Genomic DNA, 18,055 nt, shown 5'->3' on the forward strand with positions numbered 1-18,055 from the left:
ATTCTTCATATGAGAAGAATGAAACTTAACAATGTTGTTGTGCGAAGAAATGAATACCCTAGAAGCTTTTTTAAAGAAGCTTCAAATAACATATACGAAAAATATGTTAGAATTTGCAAAGTAAAACAAACAATGGATCTGAAAAAAATACAAATAAAATATGCATGGCCACGCGATATTAAATTTATTTTTGTCTATTTATCTATGTTATCACTCTATTTATCATAATCAAATCAAATAAAGAGTGAGTTTGGAAACATTGAGGCAATACAATTAAACTCAAACTGTGTATGAAACTAAATATACAAATGTAGATACATTAGCATCTGCTAATAAACAAAAATCTATAAAGAAAGTTTTAGAACCCCAAACCATGTATTTAAATAATGAATTAGTTTCTTAATCCATGCATTACTTCCAAAATTCGCTCAAAACATTTTAGACAAATTTTGGCAAGATCAAGTGATAATAGCATGACTACATGTATAACTAAATCCTTATATAATATTTTTCTCTGCTGGCTACATCATTCCTAGAAAAGCTAAGCATGAAGCAAAAAATTAAAAGATATCCTTTTCATATCCATTCCTATATATTTTAAGAACTCATTTATATGGATATAACATATAAATAAGATAGAAAAACATAAGATAATATTTCTTTAAAGTCGGGTAAATCAAGAGAGAATGTTGAATTTTCTCGACTGCTACATATTATTATATGAAAAACTACAATCATGCAAATAAACAAGAAATTGTACTTTAAAATGTCACAATACGAAAAATCAACATAGTTAATGACATGACACTTTACTTAATCACAATAATACCAACATACATGTACCTAAATAAAATACTCCTTATATTTTTTGCGGTTTGTTTGGATTTGTTTTCATTGTTGAAGAAATGTACATAAATTGTACCTTTTATTTTGTGAAAGACATGAATTAGTGAGTTTCTTCATAGCATAAAAAAAATCAACTCCCAAGAAAATTAGTGATTTTACAGTATCCCAAAAAATTAAAGATTTGCATTCGATAAATACCCACAATTACTGAAAAACCTTGAGAGTGTTCACTTAGCTGACATGTGTTATTATTTAAAATAAGGATCATTATGTTGATTCAACTTAAATACATGAAGATGATCAAGAAGATGTCAACTTTTTTACGATTTTTCAGATATTCTCTGAAATTGTGCTACTAGAGATGACGAAATACTAAACAGCGTCTAAAAGCTTAATAATAGCAAAGTCTATAATGGTTCTTAATAATTTACTTAATGAAAATTTTGTGTCAACTGTGGAAAATGTTTTTACCTGTATGTAGGAAAACTGATAAACTTGATTGTTGATGTTCGTATCAACTCACAAAATTGAGTTAAAGAATAAATCTTGGAACACAAGTAGATGCAAGAAACCCGCCACTTCTTATAGGTGTGGTCAGATTTCAATGCAACATGTTACACTAATTGATAAAACATAGGATCAAATTCCATAAATAATGAATCTCAAAATATATGCACGATTACTCTAAATCTGAACTTGGTATCGGAATGAAATTATCCACTCTTCCCCTTTAGGTCATTTTTTTTAAATTTTACAAACGATCGAGTCAAATAAAGCGTGCAAAAAAAAACATTCAATTGATATCACATTTTTAGGACCTCGTGATATGCTGATGTTCTTGTTTGAAGACCATTTGATGATACCAGTCAGCTGTCACGTTTTCAAGGCATTGATTGAATAATCTTCCAAGTCTAATTTATTGTTCCATAGTATCAGATTATGATTTTGAATGCCATTATTTTGCATATTTAAACGTTTTTTTAATGTCAAAATTTACGGACAACTCCAGCATCCAAATACTAGTGTCTCAAAGAAATAATTTTTTGTAATTCCATAATGATAATATTATCCTTTCTGTTACATACGTAGGAGGTTAAGTGCATCTATACAGCTGTACTATACATATTTCTGTTCTGCATATAACCATACCTGAAGCATCGTCCATGCGTATAAATTGCAGACACGTTCCCTTTTAATCTATAAGATTGTTAGTACTAGTTTCAGATAAGTAGTATACTTTAATTATTTTTCTTTAAATAGTTTCCTCTAGAAATTCCAATTAGGGTTATTTGGTAGAGTGGAAAGGGTAAACTGTCATTTTCCCCTCCAATGTTCTTTTTAGTGCACTTGATGACCAGTTGACTTGGAGTTGGTTATCTTGTCCTTTTTAAGGCAGACTTTATTTTTCCAACCTCAAATGCATCGATTCCAGTCATTAACAGTGCTACACTACACCATATTGTTGTATTTTCCGAAAACTTAATACATGTATAAACTCTTTTAGATATAATTTATTAAGGCTCTGGATCATGACTTTATCTCAGCAACATATATGCATTTATTATCTGTCACATCTTATTCCACTTCTTGTTGCATGAGGCGTAAAATTTCAATTATGCATGTGTCATTATCTTCAATAATGTTATTTAGTGTGTAAATATATTTTTTCCACGAGGTGAAGAATGCCTGGCAATTCAAAGTGACTCAACGGCTCTTCAAATAATTTAATCAGTGAGTTAACTTCAAAAACAGATTTGTTTAAATTCCTTGGATGTTCATGAGTATTCAAATGCGTTCATTCCGTTCTTCGTATGCCCATCATCAACATGCAAGATATTTTCCCCACTTTTACATATTTTGGTTGTGAAATTATTAATTTCAATTATATAATTTGTATTTCTACAAAGCTTCTCAGTATTTCTACTAACTGGTCCTGTTAAAGGCTACAACTGGGGTGGAAAAGCTGGGCAGCAGCGAGGGCAACAGCCAAAGACAGAGGCAGGTAAAACCAGTGTAATAGGACCTTATGTGCCAGCAGGCACGAAGAGGATAGGTAAGGATAGGTGAGATCCTGTTGAAAGACCTCTGAACATTTACGATTCCTTTTGACTCAACTCTTCAAACCATTTTAGGCCAATTCTTGATTTCATTCGTGTCCTGGAGGGAATTTTTGATACAAGTATTCATAGCTCTTGAATGTTCCTCCGAGGGGTTTTCTTTTTTATTGAAAAAGTGTCTTTTTTGAATCAGATATGCACACATGTCAAAGCGCTCCGAAATATCCCGTCCATGTCCATATCGGTGAAAGATAACAGGTGATATCCATTATATAATAAGTATTGATACTTGTTATATGAGCTGACTGTACAGGTTTAGGGTTGTTAAGGAATTTCTCATGAGTGTGGAACAGATTATCTGATATGAATCCGATATGAATTTTTCTGTGTATTTTTGATCAGCATATATTCATTATCAATCTTTCAATTCATTTTCACTACTCATGATCAATCATTTCCATGAGGGAAAGGATGGAACTTTTATGCAAGGTTTCAAACTGAATCGCATTCATTTCTCATGTATTCATTTAAATTTCTGTCGGTGGTGGCATCTGCTATACAATAATACAAGAGGCACATAGGCCACATCGCTCACCTGAGCACTGTGGCTAGGAAAAAAAGCAGAAATAAAAGTGGTCCCAACCAATCCTTAAAGGGGAGGAGGTTATGATTTGAACAAACTTGAATCTACACTAAGGATGGTTGTATTTTTCTTTGACTAGCTCTTTAAATTTGAACTTATATTGTGCCCCTCCCCCCACCCCAACTAAAATATGACCAATCATGGCTTTGTTGTCCTTGAAATACGTTCCCTATATTTTCCTAAGTAAAATTGTCATTGTGGTCCCGCTCTATCCCCGGGGGTCATGATTTGAACAAACTTGAATCTCAACTACCTGAAAATGCTTCGAATTCCATATAAATATGACTAATCATGGCTTTGTTATTCTTCAGAAGAAAATTTTTAAAGAATTTTCCTATATACAGTGTATTTCTAAATAAACTTTAATTGGCCACTGTGACCCTGCCCTACCCCCAGGGGTCATGATTTGAACAAACTTGAATCTACACAACCTGAGGATGCTTCTATGTAAATATGACTTATCATGGCACATGGCAATGCTATTCTTCAGAAGAGGATTTTTAAATAATTTCCTATATATTTTTATGTAAATCTTTGATCGGCCATTATGGCCCCGCCCTACCTCCGGGGGTCATGATTTGAGCAAGCTTGAATCTACACTACCTGATGATATTTCCCAATAAGTTTCACTTTTCCTCTTGAGAAGAAGATTTTTAAAGTATTTCACCAAACATATACTATTTTTGAATTAGCTACTTTTGAATAAGGGCTTGGTCCTTCATTTGATTAAACTTGAATCCTTTTTACTCAAGGATGCTTTTTGGCAAGTTTAGTTGAAATTGGCCCAGTGATTCTAGAGAAAAAGTCGAAAATGTGCAAAAAATTACAGACAGACGGACAAACGGACGCCGGACAAAGTGTGATCAGAAAAGCTCATTTGAGCTTTCACCTCAGGTGAGCTAATAGAATTAGATATTTATATATAATTTAAAATTGTTTTATTCATTTTCAATTGCTGAGAAACATAAATATACCAATAAATTATTCACATAATTATCTAAAACAAATGCTTTCGTGTAATACTAGTGTTTAAATGTTTAGATTCAGGATAATCATTAAATGTGTAATCATAAGCACATGAGCAGATAAAGTAATTGTTTATAACAAGCATATTGATATCATATTCTTTCTTTTATATTTCATAAATGTTAAGCTAAATTTTTAAGCCAATTCGTAAATGATTAATACATGTATTATTTTTTATTATTTTTTTTATGAATTTTTATTTTCTCTCATTGCGGTTCAAACCTGTTAAAACATTTCTACATATTCTATGTGGTGTTTTGTTTATTTTGATAATTTACCTTCCTACCTACTAAAATTTATTCGTTGTAAATCATTAAACCATGTGAATAAAGTATATTTGCTCCTTATGGGAAACCAGATATATTTAAAAATTCGCATACCATTTAAAAAAGGATTTCTTTGGAATTGATCTCGTCCATTATCTGCATTCAGATGCATCCTTTTCTTATTTCTTAACAAAATATATGAAGAGATACCTGCATTTAGACAAACCACGACAAGAGTCAGAAATACGAAGAGCGTCAAGTTTATTCTGGAATGAAAAAACATGTATGATAATAAAGCTCTTTTGTTAGATTGTCAAAACTATATTTCTACAGATTCTATTTGGTAGATAGCACAAAAAAGCTGACACTTACATGTATACATGTAGTTAAAATAAAAATGATATAGTTAAAAAGATTTAATCATAAAGTGTTCTATCAATGTTATTTAATATTTTACTTATTAACTTTTTATTTTTGTTTTGTGACGTCAAAGTGCATGACATGTCCTAATATATTGATTGAAAAATCATAAATGGGAGTATAAGACATTAGATTGTCATCGAAATTAAACAAATTTGCATCATCGATCATTCTCAAAATTTGTTAAAATTCAAAGCAGGTATCGTTAAATTTTCATTGGCTTGTCGTCTCTCGTATAAATCCTTGAATTCCACGTAATTAAATTATAAAATGTAATTGAAAAAAGATGGTGTCTTTTTACGAAATGAAATTTAAAATTTTAATAAAATAGATACTAAGGAGACACAAACACAAAAAAATATTGATCATTATACAGAAACCTCTGACTATGTTAGCGCTATAACAGAGACGTTTTTTAAATACTGTAAAAAGCAATTTTAAAAAAAAAAATAAGAAAGCAATGGAGAAGAGATTCTATTCTTTATATTTTTTATCCCTGCAGGTATTTCTTATTTACCCTTTCACCCTAACAAGTTACTTAAGTCACGGAACCCATTGCCAGAATAACATCATTGAATCTTCTTTCGAAATGCTTCAAAAACATTGATGGATGTCACTACCCAGTGCAGATTTAATATTGAAACATACTTCATTGATAGTTTTCTTGAGACTTTTATCATGTTTTTTACAACTGTATGTTGAATTGAAGGTACAAGACCCCTTCTCCCCTAGGGAACGATATTTGGATTTTTTCACAAAAACCAAGGATTGTAGCGTACTCAATTTTTCAGTCACTCCTCACTAAAGTTTATCGGCACCCATCTGACAAAATACTTTTTTGCTCACCTAAGTCCCGATCTTTGGTGAGCTTTTCTGATCAAAGGGTACCCGGCGTCCGTCTGTTCGTCTGTAAACTTTTCACCTTTTTGACTGCTTCCCTAGGTCCACTTGGCCATTTGCAATCTAATTTGCCTAGCCACAAAGAATCCTTGGGTAACAGGAAATCAAATATGTTCAAATGAAGGGTACTAAAATCTTTCAAGGAAGATAAATAATATATATTATTAGTTAAAATTCAACAATCTCCAAAAATCTTCACGTCAAGATGTGTTGTGCCATAAAAAGGTAAAACGTATATGGAAGAAGGATATGGAGATAACGAACAGTATTCAATCTCAAAGCTTCTCCATGTCGTACTCAAATGGTAAACCCGGGGATAAGCGGCTTAAATCGACGATTAAAGATGAATCAAGATTTAATAACGCATATAAAGGGAAAATCATTAATTTTCAAATCTTCCAAAGACCAGCAAGAGCATGAATAAAGTTTTTTTTAAGGTTTAATAAGGAATATAAAGGGAAAAATCATTTAAAATCTTCGAAAGAACAGCAAAGCCATGACTAGTCATATTTATATGAAAGCTAGTTATTGTAGATGCAAATTTGTCGACATCGAGGAATTTAGGGGTTGAATGGGGTCAAATTTGGCGATCAGATTTGTCCTTTGCCATGTGCTCGGCACTATGAAGTGAAAGTAGCGGGTCCTTCGGATGAGACCGAGGCCCTGTGTCACGACAGGCGTTGGTATGATAAAATCCCCTCAGTGGCTCTGAGCTCCGAGTAAAGAACAAAATTTGAAGCTCTTCATCGGTATATGGTGACGTCTCTACGTGAGTGAAAAATTCTCGAATAGGACTTTAAAAGACATACAAACAATCAATCAAAATCATCGTTTGAATACCTACTCGTATCAGGAACTTACTTGATTTCTTCTCCAGTGTCTGTGCTTGGGATGTTGCATGCTGTAGCATTATTCTTGGTTATGTTTTTGCTCTGCTTGACAAAATTGTAACATTCTTGATCTACAAATGATGAAATAAAAATGATTACGATACAGAAAATCAGTTTAATATTACTATTAATACTAAGTGTGGTTCTCCAGCTGGTATCAATTTTGTAGATAGATATGTCCCTCGATAATTCATGTTTACCTGCTTGCTATTGTAAGAAAATGATCTATTTATCATTTCAGCATTACACATTTACAATTGTTCCAAAATGATTTCTAACTTAAAAACGTGAATTCTTTATATAATTTACTAGGCACTGTTTTTTCATGTATTGAAGAGCCACACCGTACCAATCTGTTTTTTCTAAATTTTATTTGTGAGGAAATTGTGATAATACGTATGTATTAAGCAAATAAAGAATAAATAATAAAAAAAAATGTGCATAAAACTTATTTTCTCGTATTGTATGTCATTACATTTATATGCCTCTGTTGATGGATATGCGGGAGGGCAGGGAATTCTATCCGTACCACAGCCTGCATCTAAACTCTCCTGAATTAAATTGCCACCAATGTTATACTCTGCACACATTTTGCCTGCATAAAAAAATATATACACCATGAATAATTTTTAAAAGTGTTTTTAGGGCTTAGCTAAAATTGGTGCATTCCACGTACCATATATTGGCTTTGCAGGAGCACAAACCTCGAGCAATTCGGTAAGCATTGTGTTTAAAACACAATGATAAACGAATTCATATGATTTAACACACGTTTGATTAATTGATGAACAATTGGCTTTCTCCGCTTCGATTATCCACTCCAGCTGATTTCTGGGGCATCTGTTCACCTTCTGTACTGTTATTCTTGATGTTGTGCAAGGCATAGACTCGTAATGAGGAATAAACTGCCATAAAAATGAATCATTTATACATCTAAATCGTTCATAACAAATTTTTAAAAAAAACTTTTAAAAAATATTATGAGCTACTACACTTAAATATTGATTAAAAATAAAGCAAAAACAAAGCAACAAAACACTTATATACAGCACTTTAAAGATCGCTGAATTTATTGATGACGAAATGATAACAATCTGGCTTTCAAAGTACACTGAGTAAAGATGAGCTGATAGTGATGATTCAAATCTACGCGCACTACTAGCAACACTTAAAACTTGAAAAAATCAAAGTTATGCAAAATTCTGTGTTCCGTTTACATTGAAAAGATGCTATCTACAATGTTAACCTCCCTTAACTTAATTAAAATCATTACAAGGAAAGACACAAATACATAAAATATAGTATGCTGTGAAGAAGAATTTTTAAGAGTACTGAACAGCAACATATTTGAAAAGTGGTGTAAATCACCTTTGGACCGGATACGTTAAAACTCCAAGAAACTTTGAGAATAATTGAAATTTGAAATCACCAAAATATTTCCTAAATCAGTAGCATCAAAATGTACGAGTTTTCAATATTGTATACCAGCAATATATACGATAAATTTTAGTCCAGAAATATTTTTTAGCTTCTTCTTCAATAAAAATGGAACTCAAAAATGAACTTACGTAGTCACTGGTTATTTACAACATTATAATTTGGTAACAAACACTGATTAAATACTCAAGGACCCAATTAAATCTTTATTTAAAAGATGCTTGAGTTTTTGAATGATAATATGTATGTCGTTTATGGAGACCAACAATTTGTCGGAATTTTCATTGGTATCAATTGTGTCCCATCATTAGCAGACCTATTTTTGTATTCAAATAAAGCAGAATATATTCAATTTATTTAAAATTTCATACACGACAACAAAGATAAAACATTTGCTGTAATCTTCACCACGACATTAAGATTAACTTTTTTCGTAATGGTTCTACTCCTGATTTGTATTGTTTGAATGGGTTTTTGAGCATGAATGTCGTTCTAACGTTATGTTCAAATAAACGTGGAAAAGCACCGTGTACCTGCAGACTTATTGTCCCCCGCTTTCGCGAAAGCGAGGGGACATTAAATCTCATTCGTCTGTCCGTCAGTCTGTCAGTCTGTCAGTCTGTCCGTCTGTCAGTCTGTCAGTCTGTCCGTCACAAAAACTTTAACCTTGCCCATAACTTTTGATTTAGTAGAGCTATGACTTTCATATTTCACATGTGTATTCCTTGTGACAAGACCTTTCTTTGGGTACCACCAAATTTGACCTTTTGACCTTGACCTTGGAGTTTGACCCACTTTTACACAGAAATTTCAACTTTTTACTTTGGCCATAACTTTTGAATGAAAGGTACAAGGACTTTCATATTTCACAAATGTCTTGTTTGTGACAAGACCTTTCATTGGATGCCAACAACCTTGACCTTTTGACCTTGACCTTGGAGATTTTCGTACTTATGAAAAAACGTTAACCTTGACCATAAGTTTTGAACGGTGAGGACTAAGGCTTTCGTACTTCACATATTTAATCCTTGTGAAAAGACCTTTTATTGGATACCAAGAACTTTTACCCTTTAACCTTGACATTGGAGTTTTAACTACTTTTTAAAAACTTTAACCTTGGTCACAACTTTTAAACAGTAGATACTAGGACTTTTATATTTCACATATGTATTCCTTGTTGCAAGACATTTCATTGGATACCAACAACCTTGACCTTTTGACCTTGACCTTGGAGATTTACATACTTATGAAAAAACTTTAACCTTGACCATAACTTTTGAACAGTAAGGGCTACGGCTTTCGTACTTCACATATGTAATCTTTTTGAGAAGACCTTTCATTGGATACCAACAACTTTTACCCTTTGACCTTGACATTGGAGTTTTAACTACTTTAAAAAAAAACTTTAACTTTGGTCACAACTTTTGAATGGTAGATACTAGGACTTTTATATTTCACGTATGTATTCTTTGTGGCAAGTCCTTTCATTGGATATCAACAACTTCGACCTTTTGACCTTGATGTTAAAGATTTATATACTTATGTAAAAACTTTAACCTTGACCACAACTTTTGAACGGTAAGGGCTAGGGCTTTCATACTTCACATATGTAATCCTTGTGAGAAAACCTTTCATCAACAACTTTGACCCTTTGATCTTGACCTTGGAGTTGACCTACTTTTAAAAAACGTTAACTTTGGCCATAACTTTTTAACGGTCAGGATAAGGGTTTTCATCCTTCAAAAAAATCAACTTCAATGATAATTTCTAAGAAATGACATATGATAGGATATTCATATTAGACACAATGTGTCATAAAAAATAACATCTCACCAACAAAGACACCGAAAGCGGGGGACCACAATTCTTTGAATTTGCTTGTTAACTTTTCATTCATCTCAACTATTTTGATTTCTTATAAATATATTTTTATCAATGGGCAAATATTTCTTACATGTACATAATTATTTGAAATTTATTTGATTGTGGACATAAGAGAAACTGGAACATTAAAAAAACGGGAAGTAGGTTGAAATTATTTTTGTATTCTTCTGTTATAAACGCAAAGTAATATTATAGTTACACATGAAAATAATTATCTTTTATAGGAAGAGCATTGTATTGAAAACAAATAAGTGTAGTGACCAATAGGTCAACAATCTAGATGCTCCTCTTCACTTTTGTATTTTTGTGGGTTTTTTTTCATTAACGCCGATGCTAATTATATATATACATATTCATATGTATACGTATATATTTTATACATATTGAGGTTTTGATATTACACTTTTATATTTTGCAAATTTGATTTACATGTACATGTACGTATGTATCAATTTTTCTTTCAAATATTTCATCTGCTTTATAAATCAGTTTGAATTAATTTTACATAAAAATTTTAATTTATTTTAGATGGCACTAATGGGCTTCTGTATGAAATAATGTAGTCCAAGAAAAAAAATTCTGTATGTGTTGAAATGTTCAGTTCTGAAAGACTTGTATGTGAAACAGTTTTTATAAACCTTTCAGAAATACTACATGACAAAGAAAACTGATAATAATACTGGAAAATAATTCTATTTAATGATATTCAGCATTTTGTCATTGAAATGATTTTTTCTGAGTTTACACATTTTTTAGATTGAAAGCAAGTTGATTCTGTTTCAATACTTACATTAGCATATAGTATGAGAAATTGTAACAGCGTAGCTTTATAACAGGTTGACATTTCATCTCATTGCGTTTATCATGTTTGTTACAAACATTTTAGTCTAAAAAAGAAATGAAAAATTATACATTTATTTGCATAAATATTCATAACTTAATATATGTATGTAACTTTTGTTACCATGTTCATGAAAGCATATAAATTTATAATGAGTTATAAAAATAGATTTTTTTTTTAAATCAAACGTGGCAATGCATAAAAAAGTAACTACGTAAATTCGTACCTGTCAATGTAGGCCATGTTTACAAACAAAGTACGGTCCATTTAAAACTTGGATTGGGATACAGACATGACTAGGTTTCGAAGGAACTTCCAACAGGAACAGCAGTAATGAGTTAAAGTTTTTTGCAATGTAGCGTGCGTGAGGGTGTGTGTATGAATGCGTATGTGAGCACTCATATCTAAATATACATTGTAAATACATGTATATACTCTGTTCATTGTATTGTAACCTTGACCTGTTGTATAGAGAGGGTATTTATATAGGCTCAAGCCTGTTTCCCAATCTATTCAGTTAACTGAATAAATATTGTTTAATTCAAAATGTAAAAAAAAAATAATAATTTTTCCATTGAAACTGTTTTTGATTCCTTTTTGATTTTTTGAAGTTAATATTGAAAATTTTGTATAATCTTTTATTTCTATGAGCAAATTTAGAAAATGTGAAGCTTGATATCAATATCTTATATGTTAAAAAACACAATGTCTAGCAAGTTTTTACGCTAATATGTTAAATTTGAAATCCTTTAATTGTTTTAATGATTATTAAATTCATTTCTTAATTTGCAAAATATTTGTAACAATCACTATTGCACTTGTGTATATAATTTGTATTTCCCGCGTATTGTCCCTATGCTTATTTTACCCATAAGTCCTTGCAAAATAGCTAAGCCGACCAGAACAATTGAGGTCTGGTCATTCCCAGTAGAGAAACGTAGCTGCAGACATGTTTTTAAGCAGCTAATATATGTACATAGCAGCAGTTAATGCAATATTTTGACACTGGCACGGAGACAGGTCCGTGGACAGTATTTACATATATATTATTCGCTTTGTTTATTATTTTTTAAGGAAAGTTCATTATTGAATACAATTTCGTTCTTATTATATTCTCCCTCACTTCGTTCGTCCGAATATAAATTAATTATACTCTTTATTCTGTATTGAAAGAATAATCAACTCATATGTATGGAATGCTGCTCGTCAGAACGGAATGCTGCTCGTCAGAACGTTTATTACAATTCTAACACATTTGTATTTATTTCAACACCCATTATTTTTAATCATTAAATAATATTGATAAATACATACATATATGTGTGTGTGTGCCTAATTTACTGGTTTCCATTCCTTACAACGTTCTGTACGAGCGGTAGAATAACTTTTAAAGCACGCACCTGCTATTTATATGACCATATCACGTGACATAAAAACCACACAGATCCACCACTCTGTTCACACAGGAAATACCCATAACGACAATAATAATAATTATATTCTCCCTCACTTCGTTCGTCCGAATATAAATTAATTATACTCTTTATTCTGTATTGAAAGAATAATCAACTCATATGTATGGAATGCTGCTCGTCAGAACGTAGAACAATCAAAGAGAAAATTGTAAAAAATAATAATACCTGTCTACACACACACTATATATATGCATATATATTTATTAATATATATTCATTTATATTTACACGAAAAAGACTATTAGACACTTTCAATTTGTTATCTATACAATCCTTAATATAATTGTCTCTGGAATAGTCAGATTTCCAACGTCCATATATTTTGATCAGACGCTCCGACACATTTTTCTCGGCTGCAGTTGTTGCCCCTCCACTTCGCAGACTGTGCAAACCAAAGCCTTTTGAATCTATTCCCACTTTTTCCAAAGCTTCTAACAATAACTCTCGGGCTCTTGTATATGAAATCGGCTTGTTAATACCGCACAACATATATTTTCCACATGACTTGTAAAATCTAATTGCTCTGAAAACATATTCCTCTGGTTTATCCTGAATTTCAGCTAGATTTAAATAATGCTTAATCCAAGATACAGGACACAGCTTCCCTCCTGCCTCTGCCAATGTCACTTCGTTACCACGCCTGTATACGTCAGTTTTGCTGGATTCGATGCAAACATTCATGTATAAATTCTTGAAAATTATATTTTTCACTTTAATATTAGATAATTCACTAAATCGCAAAAAACCTGCTCAACAACAACATAGCCACTGTTCTCACACTTCGTAAATCACAATTTTGCTCCCGTTCCCCATATACATTTATAATCTTCTCTAATACATCTGGCGAAATTGGTTCCTTCTTCTTTATGGGCTTTGATAAAATTCGTTTCCCCCCTCCATTAAACTATGAATAACACTGTCGTCACAAGGATTAGAAAACGCACAATGAAGATCATGATACCACTTTATACTATAGAAAAATGAACACAGAACTGCTTCAGAAACTCCTTGTTGAATTAATCCACTTAAGAAAATGGCAATCACACTAGATTTTGCGGGAAAACTTGCGACATCTTTGGAAATACACCACTGCGTAAATTTCTTGAAATACGTTTCATACTGCTTGACTGTGTTTTTACTTTTTGCACTTTTCATGATGTGGAATATTGAGGAATCTGCCGATTTAAACTGCTCTTTCGTTGACATGTCTTTAATTTCCGCCCAAGTATCATTAAAAATCTGTGAATAAACAGCAAAAATATAACAACACACACACTTACATATTTAAACTGCTATTATTATATTTTTCTGAAATCAATTCTAACAACCAAAACGTTGCTCAAAAACATATCTTGAGCAAATATACTCGACTTGTCTGATCCTGACATAAAAAATTTTCTTGGGTTCTTATATTCAACATATTCTTTTATATAAGATTTGTAAGATGTTGTACTTTTATCCCATATCATTGGCCAAAATAAAGCAGACAACCATTTAGGAATGATTAAAGTTCCATATGCATTACACAAACGCAAATGTTTTATCACTTTGCCTATAAGGAAAGGAGGAGGTACTATCCAACAATTTTCTCCTGACCAATCATAAGCGAAAGCGTCAACTCCTGTAGTGCCTGGATTCCAATATTTCGAATAAAACCTTTTAACTTTGTTATTCTTACAATTTGCAAAAAGATCAATTGTAAAAGGACCCCATATTCTATCAAAATATCGGAAAATGTGTTCAGACACACTCCAATCATCACTGTCAAACATACGACTGTAACTATCTGCATCCATGTTGAATTCTCTTGGTATCCACTGTACTTCAAGTAAAATACTGTATTGCACACAGACACCAAATATACTCAATGCCAGCTGATGCAGCTCGTCAACCATACTACCTTTACATGCGATGCGCACGACATTTTGATTATCTGTAAATATTTTCACAAACCTTCCACTCAACACATCTGCCAGACTTGTTAAAATTATTTGTACTGACTTTAATTCTCTCCAAGTTGAACTTTTACTTTTTTCACACTGATCCCACATGTAATGAACTATTTTCTTATTCCTTTCACATGTAAACCCTGCGCCTGCATGAGAACTTGCATCCGAAAAAATAATTTTCTCTGGTGTCTTATCAATACATGTAAAATATTTGCAAGGGAGCTTACTGATATTGTAATGCCAAAACTCCAACTCTTGAATATTCCCATTGTCTATATACAAAATTTCATCCCAGCCAGTTTTAGAGCAAATTGTAATACTGAGACGTCTAGTCATTAACTGACATATATTTCCCAAAGATGGTTTTAATGCGATAATTTTTCCCACAACAGAAGATAATTTTCTCGCCGAAATATTGTTTTTATTCTCTAAAAGTTCTTTTAATAAAGATTTAATATTACTAATTTTTTCCAAAGGAACTTCTAGCGTCCCGCTTTCCAAATTCCACAAAAACCCTAACCACACCATACTCTGAGTAGGCTCAAGTACTGACTTCTCTGTATTTATAACAAAACCTGATCTCTGTAACGTGTCTTGTATTATGTCTGATGCAGACTTGCACTTCTCGTACGTATCACAAACCCAACCATCGTCCAAGTATACTACCACAGGTATACCACATGATCTCCAATATTTCACTAAAACTCTCACTACTTTTGTAAAAACATGCCCTGCTGAAGATAAACCAAAAGGTAACACATTAAATTCGAAAAATCTGAATTTGTCACCATATTTCCAAGAAAAACCTAAATATTTGTGAAAATCTGGATGTATATCAATATGGTGATAACCTGATTTTAAATCAAACTTAATCATATGCATTCCCTGTTTTGCATATTGTAAAGCCTCACTCACCCCTTCAAACTTCACCTTTTGTTTTTCTACAAATTGATTTACATGTCGAAGATCTAACACCAACCTTTTCTTACCTGTGCTGTTCACTGAAACAGTAAGTGGATTAACAACATGTATTTTTTCTTCAGATATTTCGTGAATACAACCAGAATTTAAAAGATCATTGATGGCTGTACAAACAAAATCACTGTGAATATGAGCCGACTTATTATTTTTTAAAACGACCTTAGGCGGCAATTGAATAAATGGAATTACATAACCAAACTGAATAGTATTTTTAACAAATATGTTTGAAGACAATTCACTCTTCCAAAATTGTAAACAATTTTTTAACCGAAACTTTACTGAAATCTTCGAACACGTGTTTAACTCATATTCATAAGAATCACCCATACAGCCTTCATTTTCACTATACTCAACTTGTTCTCTACTACTGCTTGTTGGCGTTGTTGCTAGAGGCCGATGCGACCGTGGAAGCTGACACTGGAACTTGTTGTCCTCTGGCAAATGGGCAGTCCCTGACGTAATGTCCGACCTGTCTGCAGAAAAAGCACTTCCGTTCAAAGTTCTGTTGACCTGCGCCGTATTCGATTGGTTTGGCGAATTGCTTGTACCCCCCTGTAGCAAACGTTTGGCCGAAAGTGCGAAAAAAGTCGTTGGCAGCAAATGCATTCTGTCTACGGTTTTGCATGGGATATGTATATGGCTTCCCTCTGTAATTACGCTTACGAACAGCACGGGTAACAGCGCCCCGTAACTTAACAGCGTCGTCATTGTTGTCTGCTAATGGATCGTCTAAATATTCGTTGACAGTATCCCACCCGTGCCTGTCTGCTATTTTTAGAATCTTGTTTCGTTGTCGCAACTCGCCGATTTCTTTCTCAATTGTCAGTGCCGCATTCTCCAAATCTTTCTTCTCTATAAAGTTTTTTGTTTCAATCAACTTCTCTATTCTCTCTGTATTAAAGGTATGCTGAATGCGATGTCCCTCGTGTTTGAAATCGAATGAGTTATGTTTAGTATCCTCCCGTGCGCTATCCTCGTGCCCGGTATTCGTGGCGGGATTATTAGGTTTACTGTTAATTTGCTTCACAATAGAACTCACAATGACCTCATTCTGCTGTTGCAAAGCTTTTCTCAATGAACTATTAAATAAAGATACTGCATCCTCGTTAGACAATTGTTCACTAGTACTAGACTCGCCCAATAAAACTTCTTCAGAATAGTGCACATCTGAACTCGCTGTACTGGTTTCCATTCCTTACAACGTTCTGTACGAGCGGTAGAATAACTTTTAAAGCACGCACCTGCTATTTATATGACCATATCACGTGACATAAAAACCACACAGATCCACCACTCTGTTCACACAGGAAATACCCATAACGACAATAATAATAATTTCTGAACTTTGCCAGCTCTTACCATTTTACCTGTTGTTCACTCAGGTGTGACGGTTAGCGAGAGTGTTCGAGTGGCTGTTGTATTATATCGATAACGTTTAAAGGTACTTGGATACAGATTTGAAGTTATTATTTTCTCTATAATATTACGACTTATATATTTTAACAGCATTTCACACAAAAATTAATTAAAAATCTTATTTCGTTTAAAAGATATTGAAATTTCAAATTCTTCGGCGGGTTTGATTGACATATCCTTGCACTCTCACAAATTTAATTTTATTCTTAATCCTTAGGAAAAGTGGCAATCTCGTTTTGTATAAATGAAAAATATTAATACTATAATCCAGAAAATTTAGAGTAGACACGTTCGAAAGCAAAACAAACACACAATATATTGTCAGTCCGTGCAGTAGTGGTAAGCATACTGTGACGATTGAACGCACCCGGTGAATTCTAAATATAAACAATAACAGAACTCGAGCCCTGTTTACAAAAACTGTGTACATAACACGAGTGTGCTCGATTTGCTAAACTCATCTCTTAGTTCGGAATGACGATACTTGTGAAGGTGTTTTGCTTTCTAACATTTCTACTCTGAATAAAATTATTTTTCTTGATAAAAGTTTTAATATTTCTCATTAAAACACATCAAAATTGCCACTTTTCCTAAGGATTAAGAATAAAGTTAAAATTTGTGAAAGTGCAAGGATGTGTCAATCAAACCCGCCAAAAAATTTAAAGTTTTAATAACTTTTAAATGAAGTAAGATTTTTAATTAATTTTTGTGTGAAATGCTATTAAAATATATAATTCGTGATATTATACAAAAAAAATGAGAAAATATTAACTTCAAATCTGTGTCCAAGTACCTTTAAAGTTCGTATTGTTAAATGTTCGCTATTTTCTTGTACTCAGTTTTGTTACTTTGTGTAAAATATTTTGTCCATTTACATTTTGGTTTAAATGTCTGGGCGGACGTGAATGACCGGAAGTTGAAAGTAAGGTGCACCATATTGGCAACAATTTGTTTTGATTTATGTTAACTGGTAACCATTACACTTAATACTTTTTGATTATTTTATATTGAGAATGTATTGCCA

The 18,055-nt window shown here is 32.5% G+C and overlaps 3 protein-coding genes across 4 annotated transcripts in view; 1 reads left to right on the forward strand and 2 right to left on the reverse strand.

Moving 5' to 3' along the window:
* Positions 1–148: 148 nt before the first annotated feature.
* Positions 149–11,255, reverse strand: LOC134270612 (uncharacterized). 2 transcript variants are annotated; one of them, XM_062752842.1, is made up of 6 exons: positions 11,160–11,255; positions 7,725–7,953; positions 7,524–7,643; positions 7,020–7,119; positions 4,953–5,104; positions 149–3,457 (listed from the first exon to the last, which is right to left on the reverse strand). In XM_062752842.1, the coding sequence occupies exons 1-6, from the start codon at positions 11,211–11,213 to the stop codon at positions 3,396–3,398; spliced, it is 717 nt and encodes a 238-aa protein (XP_062608826.1). In that variant the 5' UTR covers positions 11,214–11,255; the 3' UTR covers positions 149–3,395. The 2 variants fall into 2 exon arrangements, with proteins under 2 accessions (XP_062608826.1, XP_062608824.1); XM_062752840.1 differs by lacking the exon at positions 149–3,457 and having other exon boundaries at positions 4,757–5,104.
* A 2,288-nt stretch (positions 11,256–13,543) lies between these two features.
* Positions 13,544–16,807, reverse strand: LOC134270603 (uncharacterized). Its single transcript, XM_062752832.1, has 2 exons — positions 15,970–16,807; positions 13,544–13,924 (listed from the first exon to the last, which is right to left on the reverse strand). The coding sequence occupies exon 1, from the start codon at positions 16,805–16,807 to the stop codon at positions 15,980–15,982; it is 828 nt and encodes a 275-aa protein (XP_062608816.1). The 3' UTR covers positions 13,544–13,924; positions 15,970–15,979.
* The window catches only part of LOC134270617 (transaldolase-like), a 188,859-nt gene continuing 185,459 nt past the window's right edge, over positions 14,656–18,055 (forward strand). The window contains exon 1 of the mRNA XM_062752854.1: positions 14,656–14,665. The gene's annotated coding sequence lies outside the window, so the exon portion shown is untranslated. The remainder of the gene's footprint in view (positions 14,666–18,055) is intronic.

This window comes from Saccostrea cucullata, unplaced genomic scaffold (assembly GCF_032062105.1).
Source record: "Saccostrea cucullata isolate Sc308-1 unplaced genomic scaffold, CSIRO_AGI_Scuc_v1 ctg171, whole genome shotgun sequence".
Classification (NCBI taxonomy): domain Eukaryota; kingdom Metazoa; phylum Mollusca; class Bivalvia; order Ostreida; family Ostreidae; genus Saccostrea; species Saccostrea cuccullata.